The sequence below is a fragment of the Gorilla gorilla genome, chromosome 9 (genome assembly GCF_029281585.2).
Source record: "Gorilla gorilla gorilla isolate KB3781 chromosome 9, NHGRI_mGorGor1-v2.1_pri, whole genome shotgun sequence".
Taxonomy (NCBI): Eukaryota; Metazoa; Chordata; class Mammalia; order Primates; family Hominidae; genus Gorilla; species Gorilla gorilla.
In genome coordinates this window covers 74,545,228-74,571,289 of record NC_073233.2, presented here as the reverse complement: position 1 = coordinate 74,571,289, position 26,062 = coordinate 74,545,228, and the positions used below count along the sequence as shown (strand labels likewise).

The 26,062-nt window shown below is 45.8% G+C and overlaps 1 protein-coding gene across 19 annotated transcripts in view; it reads right to left on the bottom strand.

Moving 5' to 3' along the window:
- The window catches only part of RBM4 (RNA binding motif protein 4), a 52,430-nt gene that overhangs the window by 16,265 nt on the left and 10,103 nt on the right, over window positions 1-26,062 (bottom strand). For 4 of the 19 annotated variants that reach the window (XR_010129132.1, XR_010129131.1, XR_010129133.1 and 1 more), the window contains exon 2: window positions 12,228-12,651. The exons of 1 other annotated variant lie outside the window; for it this stretch is intronic. Coding sequence is in view for 13 of the 18 variants with exons in the window: in XM_063693261.1 (XP_063549331.1) it covers window positions 12,228-12,651 (424 nt within the window). In the remaining 5 variants the exon portion in view is untranslated. Of the gene's footprint in view, window positions 1-5,877; window positions 6,308-8,200; window positions 8,892-12,227; window positions 12,652-13,456; window positions 19,570-25,057; window positions 25,941-26,062 lie in introns of those variants that run through there. 14 more of the 19 variants (XM_004051597.3, XM_063693256.1, XM_063693255.1 and 11 more) reach the window with 10 other exon arrangements.

Genomic DNA, 26,062 nt, shown 5'->3' with positions numbered 1-26,062 from the left:
CTGTAATCCCAGCACTTTGGGAGGCCAAGGCAGGCGGATCAAGAGGTCAGGAGATCGAGATCATCCTGGTTAACACGGTGAAACCCCATCTCTACTACAAAAAAATTAGCCGGACGTGGTGGAGGGCGCCTGTAGTCCCAGCTACTTGGGAGGCTGAGGCAGGAGAATGGTGTGAACCCGGGAGGCAGAGGTTGCAGTGAGCCGAGATTGCACCACTGCGCTCCAGCCTGGGTGACCAAAAAAAAAAAAATTTTCATTTCTATGAGTTTTGCTCTTATACATATTACCCACCCATCCCCACTTCATCAGATTATTATTTTAATATTCAGAGCTGCTACGATCATAACTAGGTAAATATCACACACAGTTGAATCTTGCTATAGTTTTGAGTGTTTGTGTCCCCCCAAAATTCATGTTAAAATCTGAATCTCCATGGTGAAAGTATTAGGTACACTTTTGAGAGGTGATTATGCCATAGAACAGAGCCCTCATCAATGGGATTTGTGCCCTTATATAAAAGAAACCCCAGAGAAATCCCTCACCCTTCCTGCCTTGCAAACTCAAGACAGAATCCAGACACCAAGTCTGCCACGGCCTTGATCTCAGCTTTCCCAGCCTCCGAAACCGTGAGAAATAAAATTCTGTTGTGTATAAGCCATCCAGTTTATGGTCTTTTGTTACAGCAGCTCAAACGGACTAAAAAAATCCTCATGTTGGTGGGGCATGGTGGCTCACGTCTGTAATCCCAGCACTTTGGGAGGCCGAGGCAGGCGGATCAAGGTCAGGAAATCGAGACCATCCTGGCTAACACGGTGAAACCCTGTCTCTACTAAAAATACAAAAAAATTAGCCAGGTGTGGTGGCGGGCGCCTGTAGTCCCAGTTACTCGGGATGCTGAGGCAGGAGAATGGCATGAACCCGGGAGGTGGAGCATGCAGTGAGCTGAGATCGTGCCACTGCACTCCAATCTGGGTGACAGAGCAAGACTCCGCCTCAAAAAAAAAAAAAAAAGTGTACTTTCTCTTGCTACAACCTGGACTACTGTTCTCCAAATCCACTGCAGAAAGGAGTCCTGGGACTTCCCATCACCATCATCCTGGGAATTTCCTTTACCTCAGAATGAGATCATGTGTAAGAACACACAAGTACTGAGAGCAAACTGACCTGGGTAATTTGAAACAGCACTTAATACTAGGCCAATGATCAATGATCTCACTCTCACTACTCCATTCCCCCTGAGTCTACTTTAGTACTGATGTGTAGCTCTAGGGTAAGGAGCCTGGTTTAATTTAGCATTCACCCAAAACAACCCCAATTTTGAGGATGCCTGGGAAACTTTTGAGACGGGATCCCACTGTTACCCAGGATGGAGTCCAGTGATGCCATCTCTGCTCACTGCAACATCTGCCCCTGGCATCAAGCAATCCTCCCATCTCAGCCTCCTGAGTAGCATGACCAGCTCATTTTTAAATTTATTATTATTATTTTACTTATTTTGAGACAGAGTCTAGCTCTGTTGCCCCGGCTGGAGTGCAGTGGCACAATCTCAGCTCACTGCAAGCTCCACCTCCCAGGTTCATGCCATTCTCCTGCCTCAGCCTCCCAAGTAGCTGGGACTACAGGCGCCCACCACCACGCCCGGCTAACTTTTTATATTTTTAGTAGAGATGGGGTTTCACCTTGTTAGCCAGGATGGTCTTGATCTCCTGACCTCGTGATCCGCCCACCTCGGCCTCCCAAAGCACTGGGAATACAGGCGTGAGCCACTGTGCCCGGCCTATTAAGACAGACTTTCACTCTCCTTGCCCAGGCTGGAGTTCAATGGCGCAATCTCGGCTCACTGCAACCTCCTCCTCCCAGGTTCAAGCAATTCTTCTGCCTCAGCCTCCCAAGCAGATGGGATTACAGGTGCCCACCACCATGCCCGGCTAATTGTTTTGTGTTTTTAGTAGAGATGGGGTTTCCCCATGTTTGACAGGCTGGTCTTGAACTCCCGACCTCAGGTGATCTGCCCGCCTTGGCCTCCCAAAGTGCTGGGATTACAGGCGTTGAGCCACCACGCCTGGCTGGAAAACTTTAAAGGCAAAGTTAACAGGGTTAACATCAAGTTAAACTCCAAGATCACCCTGAAAACTCTGCCCTCATAGGTCCTTTGACCCATGCAGAATCAGGCCGAGGCACATGTCATCAATACAAAATAGTATGACCATTCCCACCCCGAACTGACTTCCAAGGCCATACCAGTTATTTGTACACCCAAGGCCCAGACAAGCAGCAGCTTGTGGAGGCACAGTGAGGACAGGTACAATGCCCTATTCATCTTTGTATTCGCCACATGGTAACCTAATTGCAGGTAATCAGGGAGTACCTAGCGAAATACAAAGCCAGCTAGACATTTACTAGACAGAATGAACAGTGAAATGCTATGGGGGAAAAAAATCAGTTTATTAAAGCATTACTCTTGAAAAACTACATTTTGGCCAGACGCAGTGGCTCACATATAATCCCTGCAAAAACTCTGGGAGGCCAAGGCGGGAGGATCCCTTGAGCTCAGGAGTTCAAAGTTACGGTGAGCTACAATCATGCCACCACACTGCAGCTTGGGTGACAGAGCTAGATGTCTAAAAAACAAAAAGCAAGAAAAGGTACTTTATTACTCCTAAAGAGTGGCAGCATAACCTTGTCAATTACACAGAGCCAACTATGTGGCTTCAACTCAAAGATACACTTGATTGGAAGCATAAAAACCACTTCATAATACATCGATGTTGAAAATCAGTGAGTTATAGTCCATCTTTTCAAATCACCTCTTAAAAATAATTCGTCTTGCTCTGTCACCTAGGCTGGAGTACAGTGACACAATCAGCTCACCACAGCCTGAAACTCTTGGGCTCAAACTATCCTCCCGCTTCAGCCTCTTAGTAGCTGGAACTTCAGCTGCGTATCACCACACAGAGCTAACTTTAAAATTGTCTTAGAAATGGGATCCTACTATGTTGCCTAGGCTGCCATTGTTCTTGATAGAGTTTTTCCTCTCAACAAGTCAATAAATAGCTTAAGGCTGGGTGTGATGGCTCATGCCTGTAATTCCAGCAATTTAGGAGGCAGGCGGATCACTTGAGTCCAGGAGTTTGAGACCAGCTTGGCCATGGTGAAACTCCATCTCTACTAAAAATACAAAACTTAGCCAGGTGTGGTGGCAGGCGCCTGTAATCCCAGCTACGCAGGAGGCTGAGGCAGGAGAATCACTTGAACACGGGAGGCAGAGGCTGCAGTGAGCCAAGATCATGCCACTGCACTCCAGTCTGGGCAACAGAGAGACTCTGTCTCAAAAAACAAAAACAAAAACAAAAGCAATAAATGGTTTAAAAAAGAGAAAATGCAAAAGCATCTAGTATGAATATAGCATTAAGCCAGGCCAGATTCTGAGTCATGAAAAAACTACTCTTACATTGTCTGTTACAGGGAGATCAGGATCTCAAAGCAGAAAGCAAAAATGACTTGCTCTAATAGAATCAAGAAATTTAAAAAAAAAAATTTTTTTTTTTTTTTTTGAGAGAAGTCTCGCCCTTGTCCCCCAGGCTTGAGTGCAATGGCTCCATCTCAGCTTACTGCAACCTCCACCTCCCAGGTTCAAACGATTCTCCTGCCTCTGCCTCCCAAATAGCCAGAATTAAGGCGCCTGCCACCATGCCCGGCTTTTATATTTTTCAGTAGAGATGGGGTTTCACCAAGTTGGCCAGGCTGGTCTCGAACTCCTGACCTCAGATGCTCCACCTGCCTCAGCCTCCCAAAGTGCTGGGATTACAGGTGTGAGCCACCGCGCCTGGCAAAAAATTTTTGAGACACCCAGGCTGTAGTGCAGTGGCCTGATCTTAGCTCACTGCAGCCTTGACTTTCTGGGTTCAAGTGATCCTCCCACCTCAGCCCTCTGGAGTAGCTGGGACCACAAATGCGCACCACTATGCCCAGCTAATTTTTTAATTTTTTGCAGAGACAGGGTTTCACCATGTTGCCCAGGCTGGTCTTGAACTCCTCAGCTCAAGCAACCTGCTTGCCTCAGCCTCCAAAAGTGCTGGGATTACTGGTGTTGAGTCACTGCACCTGGCCAAGGAGTTAAAATTTTATAAAATAATTTTTTGAGGAGTTTTGCTCTTGTTGCCCAGGCTGGAGTGCAATGGCGCAATCTTGGCTCACTGCAACCTCTGCCTCCTGGGTTCAAGCAATTCTCCTGCCTCAGCCTCCTGAGTAGCCGGGATTACAGGTGCGTGCCACCACACCCAGCTAATTTTTTGTATTTTTAGTAGAGACAGGGTTTTTCACCATGTTGGTCAGGATGGTCACAAACTCCTGACCTCGTGATCCACCCACCCTGGCCTCCCAAAGTGCTGAGATTACAGGCGTGAGCCACCATGGCCGGCTGGAGTTAAAATTTTAACTAGTTTTGTAATGCAAAAATATATCATATCCATGTTTATCATGTCACTTCTGAAAATCCTTCACTGACCATCCCCATCTAAACAGAATTCTCTACTTGACATTTCTGCATTTTCTCCTCCCTCAGAATAGAAGCTCCAGAACTGTATGTATCCCCAACACTTAAAACACCACCTTCCAGAGTATCACTCAATATTTGTTGAATCAATGAATACTGTTAGTCTCCAATGTTTGAAATTTGCCAACCCTACCCATCAGATCAAAGGGTATACTGACAAGCGTAAAAATGGCATTCAGTGGTGGGTCTGTCCTTTAGAGAAAAAGAAACCAAAGTTAGGTATGTACGACCCTCCAAGAGAAATGGCAGAGAACCAACCCAGCCAGGAAAGGAAAAACTAAAGGAAAAACATTTGCTGGGAAGATTAAATGAGAACACATGAAACACCCAGCACAGGCTTCACATACAAAAATATTCAATAAATTACATGTTGTATAGAGCTGTTCAAATCTTGGTCATCTATGATTAGAAAGAATCTAACAGGAGGAAACAATTAATTAAAAAAAAAATCTGAGAAACCATCGAAGTAAAGACCAGCTTCTTTATCTCCCCATCATCATAACCCAACTTCCCTGAAAGGGTAATGCCTGGCATACAGTAGGTGCTCAGTATTTGTTGAATGATTCTGAGAAATGCTCTGACACAGTCCTGTATCTGTAGAAACTGGAGCAAGAAGGTACAGACCAAACATATGGAAGACAAATAACTGTTTCAAGAAAAATGTGAGGCTAAGAGGCGGCAGTTCTTGCACTCAGCCCCATCATTCAACAAGGTATCTAAAGCCTCATATGTTGGGTCATTTCTCCATGCCTGTGATTTAAAGGCTGCAAACCCAAGTAATGAGGTGCTAGGGGGACCATTCAGGCATTCTTTGGATTTTGGCAGAGCTAAACAAATAGATGGTGAAAGGCATCAACACATGTCACTGGCCTACAGTTAGCAAAGTACTCTTGGAGCCACAGCTTCATTTTTTCACATGGCACGAAGAGCGAAAACTGACTTCCTCTTCCCCTAAACCCCTCCTTTTCCCTGGAAATTAAGTTAAGCTAGATACACTGACTGGGTGATTGGAATGGTAGTCTTAAGGGAAGGTGGTGACTGTTTCTCTGGAAGAGAAGACCTACATCTGTAAACTAAAAGTAGTTGGTTTTATAACAAAGGTGGACCAGTGGGAAAAGTCTTCATTGGAATAAGGCTGCCTGCCTGGGCTTCTGTATAACCTCGTTCCTCTGGCACCTACAAGTCCTATTTACAATGAACAAAATAACTACAGTGATGTTCACCCAAAGCTGAGTATCTCAAAACTTTATACCCTCCCCTTCAAGGTACAAATGAACCCCCAAACAAGCCCAAGCAAGAAGTCTCTCAAAGCACACATACCCTAAGTTGAAAAACCATTTATTTCACCGGAAAGAAAAAAAGTGATCCAACTCTATAGGTCTAGCCTTTGGACCAAAAAGAGACCCTGGAGCAGTGAGACTCTCACCAAGGTCATTCCCAAATCCAACAGCCGCAGGAGGCAGGGAGGAGACAGCACAACCCCCACCACAGTTTCTGCACACAATGAGGCCTGCTGGGAGAACAGAACATGAATGGGAAGCTACAGAAGTATTGAAGGACAGAAGAACAGGAAAATGGGCAGGAGAGGAAAGGAAAGGAAAAGAAGGTCTGAACTTAGCAAGGTAAATTAAGGTCCACGGTTCCTGAGGGACTGAACGCACAGAGCCGAGAACGTCCCGGAGATGGGGTACCACGAAGGGTGTATTCTCATGCACAACCGCAGCTCGGAATTTCAGCCCACACACATCCCACCTGAAAGAGAGCACAATACAGCGGCTTTACAGCAAAGCTCAAAAGGGCTTTCCCATTTAAAACTTCAACATCTTTACAAAGTCTGATAACTTGACACTCCTTTTAAGTTTACTTGTACCCTTCTCCCCCAGTATCACAGTAATCTCTAACAATGAAAAGAGCTTGAAGGCCAGAGAGTAACTGGGGAGGCTAAACAACCTCAGACTAAGGTCTTAAATTAACAGCAAATCTTGTTTCATAAAAGTAGGCAAAGAGACATTCCTTGCTCTTGATGATGTTAACATTAGCATTCCTCTGAGAAGGTAATTCCACATCACAAGCTGTCAGCAGAGGACAGGAAAAATGGAAAGGTTCCAATTAGCTCCCTGAGGTTTAAAAAAAAAAAAAATTAACAGTATTTTCTATCTAGGAGTTACTGCCAAGGTCCGAGTTAAAAATCATTCAAAGTCTAGATAGAAGTAGCATCAACTGCACAAGTTTTAAGACCTGAGGACATCCAATTCCAACTAGGGAAGAAACTAACTTTGGAAAGAAGGTGCAGAATGGCATGTATAAGCTACACATGAAGTCACTGAAGTCTCTTTTCCAGCCCAATCAGTGACTGCCTACCCAATGACCCTGGGAAAGCCACACACCTTCTGCCCTAACTGCAAAGATGACAGTTATCTATCACTCACACAGTTACTATAATTAAGGATCAATGGTAATGTCTGGGACATACTGGGAGCTATTCAAAACTAAGGGCATTGAGATTTACCCTTAAGTACAACAACAATCTCAAACACCTAGAGCCCAAAGCTGGCAAGTATCAGAAGAGAATATATTCAAGGAGAGCCAAATGGATCATGGGGCTCAAAATGTATGACAGTGGAAAAAGCCAGGGGACTCAGGGTAGAGCTGCTGGCTCAAGAGTATTAAATGCCCAAAACAGCTAGTGAGAAGAAGAAGAAGGGAGTGATTTGCTTATGGCAAAGCTCCCAACCCTGGATTTCAACATTACCAAAGGAGTAAAATTAACAGGTGTGCCTGCATTCTTAAAACATATACCCCGAGAAAGTAGATGATGTCAAAACTAGAACTGTGGGAATAGTTACTTAAAAAAAAAAAAAACCCTAAGTAAGTGACAGGCTGGGCTGTTATAGGACAGACTGAAAGATATAGCAATGGAGTGGGCACTCTATTCAGGGAATAAATCTGAGCTGGGCAGAGAAGGTGAGTGTTAGCATCTATGCCTGGACTTCCTTGTGGAACTTTATAAAAGATAAGTTTTGTATTTCTCTCCACCCCAACTTACCATCAAATAAGTTCTATAAAACTCATAAGGGTTGAATGGTTCAGGAATGTCAGAAATACACTTCAAGATTAAGATGATGCCATTTTGGTAGTCTTCTTAGTAACTGGGACCTGAGCAGTGATGACCAGTTAACTACAGTTATGGACTTTATCATCAGGGGTCATATCACAACTTTCACACAGCACAAAACAGAATAGGAAACTTGAAGACCTTAGGAATGTCGCACACCTAGGAAACTTAACAAAGGCTCTAAGAAACAAAACACCTGAGCCTGAACATGTGGGTCCCCAGGTAAGGTTCAATTATAGTATAGTACATAGGTGACCCAAGATTCACCAGCACATCATTCTTTATTTTTCTAGAAACAAATAGAATCAAATTGACTCCCACTACCAGAAGCCCTGAAAAATAGCCATGAGGGCCAAGGAACTCTATGTATTTTAAAGTTAAGCAGTTAGGACTTCTCTCTAGCCTGTGAGCCATCCTAGTAACCTTCCCCTAACCCTGCAAAAGCAAGCAAGCAGGGCAGCCTAATTGGAGCCCTTTAGGCTGCAGGAGGGATGGCAAAACCAGAAGAGGGAACACCCCACCCCTCTCACCTCAAGCTTTAAAAGGCTGAGTACCGCGCCCGATCGGCATACTGCTCCCGCTCATACCGGGCCATGTCGTACAGAGAATTCCGCGCGGCTGCTGAAGCTTGGGACAACTCACTCTCATGCCCGTAACCGTAGCCCTCTCCAACAGTGGGGACTGGGGCTGTAGCGCGACGCAGGGGGCTCCGATCCCGCCCGTAATATGAAGTGGAAGCTGCAGTAACAGCAGCAGCGGCTGCTGCTGCAGCAGCAGCTGTGGCAGCAGCTCCTGAGGTCGGCAACAGGTGTCTATCGTAGGGATCGAGAGAGGTGGAGGTGAGGTGACTGGCCATGGCTGTATTCTGGACTTGTGGCAGCTGGGACAGGGTCTGCTCTGCGTAATTATACACGGAGGCAGCTGCAGCTGCCACTGCCTCATAGGACCGGGCAGCACGGCAGCGCTTGTAGTAGGCATCGAGCGCTCCGTACGCGTTGTTGTAATACAATGAATCCCCATAGCTCATGGTGTAAGGCGTACGCACTGCTCCGTATTGCTCATTATATTGCTCGGTCAAGTCTGCCACGCGGCCTGAACGATCTATCGGACACTCTTTGGACCAGTGCCCCTCTTTCCCGCACCGATAGCAGCCGCTCTGGTCTCCCATCCCGGGCGCAGTCCTAAGCCGGCTGGTGGACAACTGCACGTGCATTCGTTTGCCTTGAAGAAACAGACGCAAGAAGGGTTGCTATCACTCTTAGTCATAGCCCCAGCCCCTACCCCAGACACTGGTCATAGCAATGGCTTTATCTAGACAATTCTAATGCAGGACTCATCTTTACGAAAAGATAAAAAGGAAAAAAAAAAGACTCAACATATAGATTCAGTATAATGACCTGATTTCAGGAAAAGACCACTTAGATGAAGAAATATTTCAGCTATAACAACAGTTTAAATGCTTAAGAAATAAACTACTCTTGCTCCAATCATCTTCAAACAGGTAAAAATCATCTCCAAACAGCGGCTCAAAGTCAAAAGAAGTCAAAGTAAGAAACAGTGCCCAAGTCTTTTCTGACACCTCCAATCCTTACTAGCAAGATGGATTTTCATTAAGCAAAGGAATGTAAGTAAAGGCCAGTTCTCCACCCTCAAAAAATTTAAAAGAATCGAATAAAAGACTCCAATGATTACCACTATTAAAGAATGATCTAGACTCAATCCACAGCTGAATGTGGCAAGCAAATCTCAAAGTACCTCTCTGGAAAAACCCTCATGAACTGGGGAGACAGAGGGGCACAACAAGTTGAAGGACAGCCTTCTCCCTTAACTGGGCCCTTTAAACTGCTGGTTCTGATCATTGCTTTAACGAGGATTCTTTACAATCTGACAGTTAATTTTAGTGACCCTCTACTAGGGTCAAAGGCAAACAGGGCAAAAACAGGACAGATTGTTCTCAAATGCCTGAAATTTTAGAATACTGTAAAAAACATGGAAGAAAACGTGGCTGAGGAAAGTGGAGAATAACTAGTTATACTAGTCAGTGGACCAAACTGCTCAGTTTAAGCAGAATTAAAGTACTTCTCCTGAAACTACATATCTGAGAGCGTAACTAAGAACATACACCTAGTATTTTTCCTGAAAATTAAAATTTGCATTCTGGAAATGAAAAGTATTACTTCTGAAAATGTAATAAAAGCAGAAACTTTTCTAGAAAAGTTAAAACTAAGTTTTAGTAAGTCTCTACAGAAGCAATTTCTACCTAACATGATCTACCAGCTTACTGGTAAGCAAAATTCAGAAGAGATCCAAATCCTGCAAAAACTTCCCAATGCAATTGGTTATGATGCACCTAAACATATACCTGTCAAAGGAGTAAATGGTCAAAAGCAAGGGAGAGTCAACAGATGGATCCTCTAACATTAGAGAAAGTGGTAAACACACAATTTTCCTTGCAAAATTAATGTTAGATTCTAGGAGACCGGAAAACACAATAGGGAAACGGGGGTGGAAGGAACAAAATATCAAGGAGGTCTACACAGCTGGAAATTTAGGTTGCAGGTTATTAAAAGAGAGTAGATATGCAATTATGCACTTAAGTGCCTTAAAGTGCTAGCTTGTCTCTGGCATTTGCCCAGGGGGCCACTTTGGCACCTAACAAAACCAGAGAAAACAAGTGCAACTAAGAAAGCAACTATGCACATTCCAGACATAAAGATCATTAATAATCGCCTTAATCTAAGGATCTGTTGGTTCTAATGCCAGAAAAAGAAGTTAAATTTTAAAAAATATCTAAAAGAGATTTTAAGTGGGCAAGCAATAGAGAAGATATCCAACACTGAGAAACGGAAAGGAAAAAAGACCACCCTAATAACTACTGCTCATCAATATACATCTATAACTCTACCAGAACAGTATTAAGAAATGAGAAACGCCAATATTACATAAAATAAGGTAAAAATAACTAAGCATAGGTTAGTGTCAGGGGACCTAGGGTTCAGACACCCAGAGTTTTATATAAGGATAATTTGTCCTCAATCAAGACCACACTGTCCTCTCCTTAAACCTAACTGCTACAAGCAGACACCACCTCTTCTGACTGGGCTAAAGTGTGAGAAACAGTCCAAAAATCAGGTATCACACCACAAACCCTCCACAAGAGCAACCTTTGCTCTCAATTAAGTTGTTGACAAAATAATTCTCAACTTGCCAATTAAAAAAAAGAAAGCAAACTAGACCTGAGAGACCTGTGTCACTTTTCTTTACTAACGCACAGCAATGCCCATGACACAGGGCACCCATTACTAGGGGAAATAATGATCAGACCCACAGCTCTAAAAAAGCCCAATTTAAGGGAAATGGACGCCAAAGGCAGCAGTAATGACTCTTAACAAAGGGAGTACCCAGAAAAAGAATCGGCAACTACACTGTCAGAACACAGGTTTGAAATATAGCAAGGAGTCACGGAAATACTCCATAATTTGGATAACGCTTTTTTTATTTTTTATTATTTTTGTTCAGTCCTGCTTAACTAAGCTAAAAAAGGACACCACTCTTTTTGATACTGGGAACCCAAAGGAGGTGAGAGAAGAGTTCAGATAGCAACTCACCATGATCACCACCCCTGAACTGCCACTGTTGCATCAGACCTCAGATTTTGGAATATTTGCGTTCTACGTACCATTTTAGCATCCCAAATCTGAAAATTCAAAATCCAAAATGCTCTAACAAGCATTTCCTTTGAGCAACATGTAGGCATTCAAAATGCTGGGGATTTGAGATGCTTCCAAACGAAGTGACAATCCACATAATCACCCATGCTGCCCTCCAGGCACAAAAGATTCATTTGGTTAAGACTCCAAGATAACACAAATCTAAGTGTTTATAAGATTCACCAAAATCTTATAAAGTCCAGCCCCCCAAACCAATGAAAAGACAGTCATTACTGCCCCTAAAACCCCAGTGCCTCCTCCCCAGGAAGTCCTAAAATCAGCCTTGTAATTCTAGAGTGGCCTTATACTCAAAATACAATCCCTTGGTACAGTTATAATATAAAAGCAACAAGAGCTGTAACCCTTTAAACAGTCTGTGTAAGGTAGGACAGCTTAACAAGGATTCTGGTCCTGTAAGTGTCGCTTGACATGTTTTTGCGAGGTTCTTCATGTAAAATGCAGAATTCTGATCCTGTGCTGAGGGCAATAAATTCAGAGTGAGGAACTCTGAACTGTGCTCTACTACAAAAAAAATAAAAAATAAAAAATAAAAAAGGCCCAGTAACTCAGAAAGCCTTCAAAGAAAAGGATTTCTGCACTGATGAGCACAAAAGCCGTAGGGGCTCCAAATAAAAGGTGAGTGGCTTTTCTCCAGGAGACATTTGCCTAAGGTAAAGCCCCTAAGTCCCATGCATTCTACACCTTAAGAAGTCCATCACCCATACTTATTTCTTCATCACCAGCCAGCCAACAGCTGTTATCTTTACCAAACCTCTCCTTTTACTTATCCAACCATTTTCTGCACATAGCCTTGCGTTCAGCCCTCTACCCAAAGAGGGTGGTTCACCTTGAAACTCTGTGTTATCAAGGCCCCTGATGGCCTCCACTGCATCCTCTGCCCGTTCCATGTGTACGAAGGCATAATCTTTCACGATGTCACATTCGATGACCGGACCATACTCCTCAAACTTGGCTCGAAGCTCCTTATTGGTGCAGGTGGGACTGATGTTGCCCACATGCAACTTTGTTGAGGTTTTGCTCTTATTCTTGCTGGCTTCCACGTTGATGTTCACCCCATGAAGCTTGTAATGGTGCAGGTTGCGTATGGCATCCTCAGCTGCCGTCTTATCTTCTATGTGCACAAAGCCGTAATTCTTAATGATGTCACATTCCAGCACCTTCCCATACTGCTCGAAGAGTGAGCGAATCTCCTGCTCTGTAGCCTCCCGGGGCAGGTTTCCGATGAACAGCTTCACCATCCTGACAAGAGCCTGGGAGAGAAAAACAAGACATCTGACAAAAGACCTCAGGCCCACATCCGTTCACAAAAAACAACGACTTTCACTCTAATGTACATTTCCAGTTTTCTCTCACACGCCTGCACACACACCTCCACACAATAATCAAATGGAAGTGGGAGTGAACTAAGGCCTGCTATAGTAGCCGCCATGAACCTGTAAAAATAAGAAGACGTCTGCAATAGGGAGGTCCTTAGTAGACAAAGGGTTTGGTAAGAACCGATACCTTCCAACAGAAATGGGCATGTAAGACAGCATATGAAGAAATGGGGGTACTAGGCTTTTCTATCCACTAGGAGGACAACAGAAAACAAAAGTCTACTAGGCTTGCTGACTGCCTGCCTGAAATTATCAACAGGCTTTTCCTCACGTAGGAACCAAAGCAGCCATCATTTCCGGGAAAATAGGCCTTGTAATAGCTACATTTGAGTTTCCTTTGGAAGTAGTGAACGCGCGACTCGGATCAGACAGCGAGGAGTGGAAGATAAAGGAAGTACTGGAGTGGGGAACGCCTCTCTCGGGGCACCGTCCTAGCTCCTGCCGAACACTGAAATGCGTGGCCGCGGAAAAGAGCTTCAGATTCATTAACCAGACGATGTCTCACGGCCCGAGAAATTCCCGAAACGGGGATGTAACTGCCAGATATAAGGGAAAGGGGGTTATCCCAGTGGAAATCTCGAGGCTTCCAAGAGCAGCCGCGTCGGGCGCGGGACAGGGTGGGCGAAAAAAAGCAAGGTATTCTCAGGGGGCGGTGGGGGAAGGGCTGCTCCCGGCTTACCGCGCAGTGCCGAGGACCGAGGTCGGCTCTCAGTGACGGGTGTGGAGGCTGCGAACCTACCAGGACAAGCCCGAAGCCCAACGGAGTGAGAGAAGATTTAACACAGTACAAGAAAGGCAGTGGAAAGGCTCGGAGTCTCACCCGCACAGAAACCAGCAGGGCCTCCTCCTCGCGGCGCGGACGCTTCTGACAAAACGCTAAAATGGCGGCGGCCGCAGCACTGCTCTGGGTAGAAGGGGGAGGTGAGCCTACAACCGGATTGGCCACTCAAAAAATAAAAGGCCGGCGATCCCGCAGATCCTCTTCCTGATTGGTTACCACGGACGCCAATTACCTAAGAGGCCGGCAAGAGGTGGAAACGTCTGTAACCTCGGAGCTTTTATGCGAAAGCCAATGGGCACCAACCTCGCGAAGCCGAACACACTGATTGGGCAAGAGATCAGCGTGAGGGCGGACCTACAAACGTCGGCTTCGCCGGCGGGGTGCGGCCCGCCATTAGGCGGAGCGAGCTAGAGCCCCGGGGTAGCAGTCTTTAGCTTCATGGCGCCAACTTCGTTAAGCTTCCACATTTCGCCACCTCCACGTGCACAGCCAGACAGTATTCCGCGCTCCATTTTGCCGTTCACTCTAGGTGTCTCCCTCTAACCTCCCAAGCACCACCCCCCTCGCGGCCAGGACGCTGTGGAAATAGCTTATGCAGGCACATGCCAGGGAAGAAAAACAACGAAGACCCCCCCAACCCACCACCCACCACTTCAGGAAACCAACCTTCTCCTTGGGCCAGTAGTCCACACTGTAGCCTTGAGAGTCCCGGAGCTCCCCCAAAATCAAACCTCTCACAGGTGGTGAAAGGACCTCTGTAATGGCCTTCCAGAAGTAGGCCCGGCAGGAGGCTGCACTGTCCAGGAGACGCTGAGGACAAGTTCCCTCTGGGAACCAGCCTCCCAGGGTCCGCGATGAAGAAACCTTTCTGAGATCATGGAGATTCAAAGTATACCCCGACCCCACCCTGAGAAAAAACTGGAGCAGCAAAGGTTTTTTTGTTTTATTTTATTGGGCGCCATCAGCCAGAGCTGTTTTAATCCCCTAGAACCGACTTTAGAGGAAAGAGCTTAGTCACAACCAGCTGTAAATAAAATACAAAGTAACATTCTCCAGACGGTCCAGCTGCTGCCTCGTTTTCTCTCATCCTTAGGCTGCTTCATATTCATTAAGCAAGCAACTTTAGTCAAGACCCTTTGCGAAGCAGCTTTTGAAAAGGGTTAAAAGGTGGAGTGCAGGGACTGGATGGAAGAACTTATAACACGAACAGGCTAAAAGCAGTGCAGAGTTTATGAGGAAAGGGATCATCAGGAGTGAAGATGACACAAGTACCACACACCACCATCCAAAACAGCTTCTTCACCACCACCCCCGCCCCAAAAAGAGAACGGTTTCATAAAGAGAAAGGTGAAGTCAGAGTTTGGGGGAAAAAAAAAAGAGTGGGTTTTAAAACCCAACACGAGGGCCAGGTGCGGTGGCTCACGCCTGTAATCCCAGCACTTTGGGAGGCCGAGGCGGGCGGATCACCTGAGGTCAGGAGTTCAAGACCAGCCTAGCCAACATGGTGAAACCCATCTCTACTAAAAATACAAAAATTAACCGAACGTGGTGGCAGGCCCCTGTAATCCCACCTACTCAGGCGGCTGAGGCAGGAGAATCGCTTGAACCCGGGAGGCAGAGGTTGCAGTGAGGGAAGACAAGAGTGGCCTGGACGACAAGAGTGAAACTAAAAAAAAAAAAAAAAAAAAACCCCAACATGATTCAGGAATCTGACTGCAGAAAACTGGTCAATAATTTATCCTAGGGTAGAAAAAGCTAAGGAACTAAAAAAAGAAAATATAACATTTACAGATGTGTTGGTCACTAATCTTGTCCACTTCATTGTGGATTCTGATGCACCTCTGAGCCTGTGTAAAGGCCACGGGATCAGTGATGAAGAAAATCAATTTCGTCTCAGCTGCCACGTGCCCTTCAGAGGTGGCCAGCATTAGAAGGTAACGCATATGGTATAGAAATCCTCTCATCTCCTTCAGTTAGATCTCTTGTCTCAGCATGTCTGGGGATAAAACTTTCTTCCAAAATACCAAAGTATAACAAGGATCAACTCACTGTAAGTAATAATCTCTCCAGATTGAAGCATAAATCTCAGGATCACAGTTCAAGCCCAGTGTGCGGACATCAAAACTACTAACCACCTCCGCATGCAGCCCAAAACCTAATTACCTGATTTGACCTCTGAAACCCAACTAGGTCTAGTTAGCTATGTAACACTTTACAAGCTCATCCTGAATGAACCACATTAAATAATCTCCCTGCCTTTTTTGGAGACAGTTCTTGCAATGTCACCCAGAGTGGAGTACAGTGGCACTATCCATAGCTCACTGCAGCCTGGAACTCCTCAGCCTCCCAAGTAGCTGTGACTACAGGTGCGTGCCACCAGGCCTCGCTATTTTTTTAATTTATTATAGAAACGAACTCTTTGTTGCCCAGACCGGTCTGAAATGCCTGCGCTCAGAAGCAATCCTCTCGGCCGGGCACGGTGGCTCACGCCTGTAATCCCAGCACTTTGGGAGGCCGAGGTGGGCAGATCACCTGAGGTTAGGAGTTCGAAACCAGCCTGTCCAACATGGTGAAACCGTCTCTACCAAAAATACAAAAAAAATTAGCCAGGCATGATGGCACGCGCCTGTAATCCCAGCTACCAGGGAGGCTGAGGCAGGAGAATTGCTTGAACCGTGGGGGCGGAGGTTGCAGTGAGCTGAGATCACGCCACTGCACTCCAGCCTGGGCGACAGAGTGAGACTCCGTCTCAAAAACAAACAAAACCCACAAAACTATGGCAATTGTTAACATATAATAAGCAAGGATGATGAGAATAGTACTTGGGGTGGTTTAATTTAGAAAAAGGGCTGGATAATAGCCAATAAATTTCCTGCCTTTTTTTTTTTTTTTTAAAGAGACCAGGTCATGCTGTCACCCAGACTGGAGTGCGGTGTCACAATCACAGGTCACTAAAGCCTTGATCTCCTGGGCTCAAGTGTTCCTCCTGTCTCTGCCTCCCAAGTAGCTGGGATTACAGGTGTGTGCCACCACACATGGCTAACTTTTTTTTCATTTTTGGGAGATGAGGTCTCTATGTTGCTCAGGCTGGTCTTGAACTCCTGGGCCCAAAAATAATCCTCCCACCTCAGCCTCTCAAAAGTGTTGAGATTACAGGCCTGAGATTACATGCCCAGACTTGGCTTTAATTTTTTTTTTTTTTTTTTTTTTTTGAGATAGAGTCTCACTCTGTCGCCAAGGCTGGAGTGCAGTGGTGCAATCTCGGCCTCCCAGGTTCAAGCAATTCTCCTGCCTCGGCCTCCTAAGTAGCTGGGATTACAGGCGCACACTTCCACGGCTGGCTAATTTTTGTATTTTTAGTAGAGACGGAGTTTCACCATGTTGATCAGGCTGGTCTCCTGACCTCGTGATCTGCCCACCTTGGCCTCCCAAAGTGTTGAGATTACAGGCATGAGCCATCGCATCTGGCCTAGTTTTTTTTTTTTTTTTTTTTTAAGGCAATTGAAATAAATTCAAGTGGCCAGGCGCGGTAGCTCACGCCTGTAATCCCAGCACTTTGGGAGGCTGAGGCGGGCATCACCTGAGGTCCAGAGTTCGAGACCAGCCTGACCAACATGGAGAAACCCCGTCTCTACTAAAAATACAAAATTAGGCGGATGTGGTGGCGCATGCCTGTAATCCCAGCTACTCCAGAGGCTGAGGCAGGAGAATGGCTTGAACCCGGGAGGCGGAGGTTGCTGTGAGCCGAGATGGCGCCATTGCACTCCAGCCTGGGCTACAAGAGTGAAACTCCATCTCAAAAAATAAATAAATAAATTCAAACTCCTCTTCTTGCACCGTTAAGACCTTACCCCTATCTGGTTCTTGCTGGAATTTCCCAATATGTTTCTAACAGCCACTGCCCTTGACCACCAGCTGTGCTCACCCCTTCAGACATACTGGCCTTATCCCAAGCTCATTTAGACTAGAATATTCTTTATTCAGGTTCTTACACCAGCCACCGATCTAAAAACATCACCCACCCCAACCCTACCTTGGAACTCTATCCTATGACTCCATGTTGTCTTTCTGAATACTACCACTTGAAATCCTATACTTATTCTAAAAAAGCCTATTATTAATTCTATATTATATCCTCAGTGTTAGAACTGTACTTGGCACATAGTAAGACCCTCAAATATTTGTTGACTAAGTTAACAAGTAAATGAATGAATGAATGTATGAGTTAACTTCTTGATAGCCAAAAGGAGGGAAATGACTTCGGATCTTCAGTCACTATCGGGTTAAAAACCTGGACACTTATCAGTACTGAAAACACGCACCTTTACTCATCACCTAGTACATGTTCCAGTCTTCCTCAAAAAGAAAAGCAGGTACCCAACAGCCAGAGGTAACCCAAGCTAACAGATTTTGATCACCACTTTGACAACTGGAACAAAATGAAGCTTTAGGTAGAGAAGTTTGTAGTTCAAGTGTCTTCATACTGATATACACCTACCTGTATTTTACTGAGTACTAAAGGAACTTAATGCTTGCCCCTTAAAAAAAAATATTTTTAACTAAAAGGCCAATTAATCCGGGCGCAGTGGCTCATGCCTGTAATCCCATCACTTTGGGAGGCCGAGATGGGCAGATCACCTGAGGTCGGGAGTTCGAGACCAGCCTGACCAACATGGAGGAACCTCGTCTCTACTAAAAAAAAAAAAAATACAAAATTAGCCGGGCGTGGTGGCGCATGCCTGTAATCCCAGCTACTAGGGAGTCTGAGGCAGGAGAATCACTTGAACCCAGGAGGCAGAAGTTGCAGTGAGCCGAGATCGCACCACTACACTCCAGCCTGGGCAACAAGAGCAAAACTCTGTCTCAAAAAATAAATAAATAAATAAATAAATAAATAAATAAATAAATAAAGGCCAATTAGAGAGATCTGATCCAAATCCTCTGCCTTACCAGCTCAACTACAGAGAATGACATCAAAAGAGATGTTTTATTTATTTATTTATCTGAGAAGGAGTTTTGCACTTGTTGCCCAGGCTGGAGTGCAATGGCACTATCTCGGCTCACAGAAAACCTCTACCTCCGGGATTCAAGGGATTCTCCTGCCTCAGCCTCCTAAGTAGCTGAAATTACAGGCATGTGCCACCATGCCTGGCTAATTTTGTATATTTAGTAGAAGAGGGGTTTTGCCATGTTGGCCAGGCTGGTGTCGAACTCCAGACCTCTGGTGATCCACCCGCCTCAGCCTCCCAAAGTGCTGGAATTACAGGTGTGAGCCACCATACCTGGCAAAACGGATGTTTTAAAACCACCTTGTTGGTCGGGCACAGTGTCTCATGCCTTCAATCCCGGCACTTTGGGAGGTCAAGGCGGGTGGAGTTCAAGGCCAGCCTGGGCAACATGGAGAAACCCTGTCTCCACTAAAAATACAAAAAAATTAGCTGGGTGTGGTGGTGCGCACCTGTAGTTCCAGCCACTTGGGAGGCTGAGGTGGGAGAATCACCTGAGCTCAGGAGGCAGAGGCTGCAGTGAGCCAAGATCATGCCACTGCACTCCATCCAGCCTCAGCAACCAGAGAGACCATCTGAAAAAATTAAAATAAGTAAATAAAAGCACCTTGTCTGGAACACGGTAGATGCTATTTTGGTGATTCTTAATTTGCTGACTAGGCTACCAAGCTCCTCAGAGGTAAAGTGACTTGTCCAATCATCTAGAAAGCTGACATTTTTTCAGAGCCAAGAATAAATATGTAATCTGGCTGCCAATCTTCAATAAAAAGGGCAGTGTATACAGAAATATAACTGAGAAATAAGAGATGAGACTCTTGGAAATGAGGGACAAATACAAACTTAGGGGTAAACACTGGTGACAGTGAAAACTACTTAGACATAAAAATGCAATCTATGAGTTTTTTTTTTTTTTTTTTTTTTGAGACGGAGTCTCACTCTGCCGCCCAGGCAGCCGTACAGTGGCTCAATCTTGGCTCACTGCAACCTCTGCCTCCCAGGTTCAAGCGATTCTTATGCCTCAGCCTCCCGAGTAGCTGGGATTACAGGCACACGCCACCACGCCTGGCTAATTTTTTGTATTTTTAGTACAGACGGGGTTTCACCATGTTGGCCAGGCTGGTCTTGAACTCCTGACCTCAGGTGATCCGCCTGCCTCAGCCTCCCAAAGTGCTGGGATTACAGGCGTAAGCCACCATGCCCAGTCCAATCTGAGTTTTACAGGCTCAAGGACAAATATGTAACTTAAACATCTTAATATAACTTATACATCTAATAAATAACTCTGGCTCCTGGTCCAGAAATGAGTTACAGTTCTGCTAAGGGTGCAAACTAAAAATCCAGCATTCTCCAGAGATGTTCAATGGGAATCAGGCAGAAGGCTTCCTAGGCCTCCAACCCTACAGCCAATGACAACCTCTTAGCCTTCCTTAATGTCTTTGAAAGTCCCCTACACTATCAATAACCTTTCTTCTCCATATCCACAAGAATTGCTCCCAGGACACAAAATAGTATTGCCAGAGACTGGAGGTGGCCAAAATTGATGTGGTACAGTAGCCAAATCACTTCTAGGTATCGCTAATTACAAATATTCACTGCCTTCACTATTAGAAGTGTGTGCTGCACTCACACCTATATCCAAAATCTTTGGATCAGCTGTGTGCTGCTCCACTAGGCCATCCCAGTGTCCCCAGAATGTTCTCATTTATATGAGATGGCTAACATTTCATGAGAAGTGACTATATACACGTGTCACATGTTCTCATTTGACTCTCCCAACAGCCGTATAGCATAACGATTATAAACAAAGCCCTAGATGGTTCCAATGTCTGGTTCAGTTCCTTGAGCCACCAACTTTGTAGCCATTTGATCTTAAGAATGGCCAGGCATGGTGGCTCACACCCGTAATCCCAGCACTCTGAGAGGCCGAGTGGGAGGATCATTTGAGGTCAGGAGTTCGAGACCAGCCTGGCCAATATGGTAAAACCCCATCTCTACTAAAAATAGAAAAATTAGCTGGGTGTAGTGGTGCATCCCTGTAGTCCCAGTTACTCAGGAGGCTGAGGCAGAATTGCTTGAACCCAGGAGGAGGTTGCAGTGAGCCAAGATCGCACCACTGCACTCCTCCCTGGGTGACACGAGACTCCATATCAAAAAAAAAAAAAGAATAGTCACTTAACCAACAGCCTCAACTCCCACATTTCCAAAATAGGTTTAGAAATAGCTAATGTTGGCCAGGCGTAGTGGCTCACGCCTGTAATCCGAGCACTTTGGGAGGCCAAGGCGGGCGGATCACGAGGTCAGGAGATCGAGACCATGCTGGCTAACACGGTGAAACCCCATCTCTACCAAAAATACAAAAATTAGCCAGGCGAGGTGGTGGCAGGCACCTGTAGTCCCAGCTACTCGGGAGGCTGAGGCAGGAGAATGGCGTAAACCCGGGAGGCGGAGCTTGTAGTGAGCCAAGATCGCACCACTGCACTCCAGCCTGGGCGACAGAGCAAGACTCTGACTCAAAAAAAAAAGAAATAGCTAATGTTGGCAGGGCATGGTGGCTCACACCTGCAATCCCAGCACTTTGGGAGGCCGAGGCAAGTGGATCAACTGAGGTCAGGAGTTCAACAGCAGCCTGGCCAACATGGTGAAATCCTGTCTCTACTAAAAATACAAAAATTAGCTGGGCGTGATAGTGGGCGCCTGTAATCCCATCTACTAGGGAGGCTGAGGCAGGAGAATCACTTGAACCCAGGAGGCAGAGGTTGCAGTGAGCTGAAATTGCGCCACTGTACTCCTGCCTGGGTGACAAGAGCAAGACTCCATCTTAAAAAAAAAAAAAAATAGCTAACACATGTGAATTGCTATGAAGATTAATATAATTGTGTTGGCTACACTAATATAAATTTAGTTTGTTGTATTAATATATTTAATTTACTGTAGTTAGCTATTATCCTCATTTTATAGGTAACAAAACAGAGGCAGCGTTCCTAATATGTCCAAGATCACACAGCCAAGAAGAGGGAGAGCCAGGATTCAAATTCAGGAAACCTCCTGTACTCCCAGCTACTTGGGAGCCTGAGGTAGGAAGATCACTTGAGCCACGTGTTCAAGTGTAGCCTAGGCAACATAGTGAGACCCTCTTAAAAAAAAAAAACAAAAAAAAAAAAACTTAAAAAAACTGATTAAAGAGACAGTCACTCTTGTCTATACCAAGTCGGTTTACTTTTTTGTTGTTGTTTTTATGTTTTCCTCAGACGGGGTTTCACTCTGTTGCCCAGGCTGGAGTGCAGTGGCATGATCTTAGCTCACTGCAAACTCCACCTCCCAGGCTCAAGAGACCCTCCAGCCTCAGCTGGACTACAGGCACTACTGGTACGTACCACCACGGCTGGCTAGTTTTTTATTTTTTGTACAGACGAAGTTTACCCATGTAGCCCAGGCTGGTCTTGAACTCCTGGACTCAAAAGGATCCGACCACCCCGGCCTCCCAAAGTGCTAGGATTACAAACGTGAGCCATGTCACCTGCCCCAAGTCGGTTTTTAAATCAAATCATTTCTCCAAAAAATTTAACTACCTGGGATTACTGCCACATCCTCTCCCTCCTTACCTACCATATGCCTATCAATACTTATTCATATAAACTCGCTCACTGAGGTAGGTCCTGCCTCCCAGACAATAAATCCCTCAAGGTCAGCCCAAAGCCTCCCTCAGCTAGCTGAGCAAGGCATTTGTTTGTTTGTTTATTTATTTGAGACAGGGTCTTGCTGTGTCATACAGGCTGAAGAGCAGTCGCATGATCATAGTTCACTATAACCTCCAACTCCTGAGTTCAAGCAAACCTCTTGCTTCAGCCTCCCAAGTGGCTAGGACTACAGGTGCATGCCACCACAGCTGGCTTTTTTTTCTTTTTTCTTTTGGTAGAGACAAGGTCTCACTGTATTGCCGAAGCTGGTCTCAAAATCCTGGCCTCTAGCAATCCTCTTGCCTCAGCTTCCCAAAGCGCTGGGAATTACAGGTGTGAGCTACCACACCTGGCCACATTTGAAGCACTACAGACAGATACATGATTTAAATCTAGACATGAAACCCAGTTTTAAGAATTATTTTCTGGAAAACTATAGACTTTTACCCTTTATGATCTTTCAAAGGTACCTATAGATTGTAAAATTCAGTTTTCCATCTGTTGCATAGTATATACGAGGTCCATAAATCCAGTAAATCTGTTTTCATGATGACCTCATCCATCCCATGATGTCCACCTATTTGGCTTAATAGGACAATATGCCTGGAGGACCAACCGTCTGTGCAGACTGTGGCAGAATTTAAGTGATGGGTATGACTACAACGGTAACCTACCTGGATAGACTGAACCCCTCAGTGATAGTCCCATTACCTCCATTACGAGAGAGTCTCAAGCCCACCATGCACACAATTTAAAACAAGGTCCAAACCTCAGAAGAGGGCGGGCTGACAAGGCTAAAAGCCTCTAGGTGGTCTTGTTCCAGGAATAAGCCAACTAAAACTTCTCCAATGAAGACCAAGTTGTAGAGGTGATAGGTGGAGAAGTTGAATAATCTGAAGATAAAGAGTCCATTTTTCCAAAACACACATTCAGTGTCTGTCCTCCCATTCACTCAACCTAACTTTCCCCAAGTTATAGAACTTGAAATCAGCAATCCACAAAGCAAAGAAGCAGGCTATAGGATTAACACAGGTGGCATAATTAAAATAAAAGAGGGGAGGGAGATTTTAAAACAATCTGCAAGAGAAAAATGACAAATGATTCGGCTTTGTAGCTCCTTCTGGCTTGAGCAGTTAGGAGCCTGAGGGCTGAGGCAGCAGGGGCAGCAGGACCTAAAGATGACAAGCAGGCAGAGCTCATCTGGGCCAGGTCACTTTCAAGAGCTGGGGCTGCGACAGAGAACATCACCACTGGCCCTGAGAGCACATTTAGCTGTTTTTTGCAGGAACCAAGGGATTGAGACAGTGGCAGAACCCTCACTGGAGAAAAAAGATGATGACAGAAAGCCACACTGACAAACACTGACAAAGAAAAATTGCAAATACACAGGCCACAATCATAACCCTACCATCAACCCTCAATTTTCCAGGGTAATAACCAAAGGTAGGCTTATTAACTTGGCCCTCAGACCACCCCATCACCACGCAGAGAACAAGAAACTTATCAAAATCCTCCTCCCATGCTTTCCCAGTCCTGCAAAGAAATAAAAAGGAACAGCTAAGCACCTGAAAGCAAAGCAGTGAGCAGAAAGAGAAGCAAGGGAAAGAGCCATGGCCCCAGTACTCCCTGAGATTACCCCAGTTAGCATCCACAAATAAGAACTCACGGTCATAAGATCGAATGCTTTTGCATGATGGCAAGAGGGAAGAGGACATCTAGGGCAAGATATTGTCACAGGCAAGTTCACATGAAGCCAGTGAAGGAGGCAGAAGATAACCCACCTGACCTCCACTTGACTGACACGTACACCTCCCCAAAGTCGCCTTGCCCCAGTAGGCCCCCAAATCGAGTCTTTAAAGCCCCTTTTCCCAAAGGAGCATCAGTAAGTTCTCCCATTATCATCCCACTCAACTAGTCTTCCATTTACCCATCATTAAGCCCAAGCCTCCATTTTGTCCCTGGTTGGAAATGTCATATTTTTTGCCCAGATCCTCGATCCCCAGCCCTACAATAAAAGCACAGAAAGAGTCCTCAATTCCCCACCCAACCCTAGCATCCCTATTTGGTTAGCTTGCACCCCACCCCTTCCCAGATTCTATACCTTCAAATATAAACCCAGCGAGAGGACATCTGAAAACCCTAACAGATAGGGATAGGGAAAGGAGTCTCCGGTGACTATAATGGCAGGGGTTGGCAGGACACAGGAGGATGCTCCATGGTACAGCTCAACAGGCAAAATACGAGCTCTATGGCCAGAATGCCCCATACCTGCTTCAAGTTTTCTCTGCCCTTCCTTATTCCAACCATAGGGCAGTATCAGGCAATGCCATTACCCCCACTCCACCACTGGTTCCTTTCTGGGTCCCAGCCCCAGCACTCATTCCAGTCTACTGCCTAAAGGATCTACTAGCCTGTAAATACCACGGCAGCCCATTCCCCACTTCCTAAGAGGCCAAACCCCAGAACCATCCCATTGGAACACAGGTTATTCCTGAACTGGAGAAAAGTCAGTGAAAATGGTCAAGCACAGGCAGAGGAAAAATGGGCATTATTTACTGCATTTTGGTGTGACTAACTCAAGTTGAGGGCTGAGACCAGGCCACCTGCCCTGGAAAGTCTCAAAGATGGCAGGCTAGCAGGACGACGATGAGCTAAATCCTTCTGGGCCACAGGGCAATCCTTCTAATTCCCACATTCAAACCCCTTTCCTCACCAGTCCTGGGTTCTCTGACTGCCTTCCCTTTAGCTATCATGTCTTCCTGGATGTCAAATTGGCTCCTTTGACACTGAATGCAATCAAGACAATGACAACCAGGTTTCCAAACTGCAAATTGCCCCAAGTTTTATTTGTAGTCCATACAAAAGGGAAAAAAAATTAAGGTTTTCTAACACCACCTACTTGGGGAGATGGGGAAGTGGGACTGTGCCGCTCACCATCAGCTAGAACATTAGTGGTCAGCAGGGACTTGGATACATACCAACTGACTGTCCCAACAGGAACTCAGTCTCAACAGTCTACAGAGGGACAGTCAGGGTACCCTGGACTGCTGGCACAGCTTGGCACATAGGAAATGGTTAAGCTGACCCTTTCCTGGCCTCCTTCCCATCTAAAAAGAAAAAGGCGCCGGCGACCTCAGCTGCAGGTTGCTTCCCCATCCAGACGACCTTAAATATCGCGCACAAAAATAAAAGGGAGCCAGGAAAAAAATAAAAACATAAAAGAAATTCCCATTCTGGGGAGACGGGAGGCAGGGTAGAGGGGAAACCGCAGATCTAGAGCCAGTAGCAAGATTTGCTGCTGAGGCGAAGGAACAAAGTAGGTTACTGCCGAACACTTAAAAGGATCATTTCCTGGGGAAGGCCCACATGGTAGAGGGGATGAAAAACCACAACCAGGAAAGGTATGGGCCAGAGTAGTTATAACCTGGATCTGTAACCCTACCCACCTCTTTTCTCCCTCCCTCCCTGTGGTGCCCCATCCCAGGATGGCCCTACATGCGGCGCTGGTAGCCAGAGTGCATCTGAGCCGCCCGCAGGTAATCATTATAGGAGCCCGAATAGCGTGCGTAATCGGAATGGGCATCGGGCAGGCGACGGTAATCCAGCGAGGACTTTGTCGGCGAGCGGCGGAACGAAAGCTGCGACTCTGATAAACGGCGGTAATCAGAGAGCTCGGCTAAACGCCGGTCGGAACCATACCTAGTCGAGAGAAGAAGACAGTTGGTGAATGAGACAATTGAGGGGAGGACTCCAGGTGGGCATTGGGGAGATGCCAATGGGGACAGGGAGGGTGTGATCACAGTGGTCTCCAAGAGATTGGT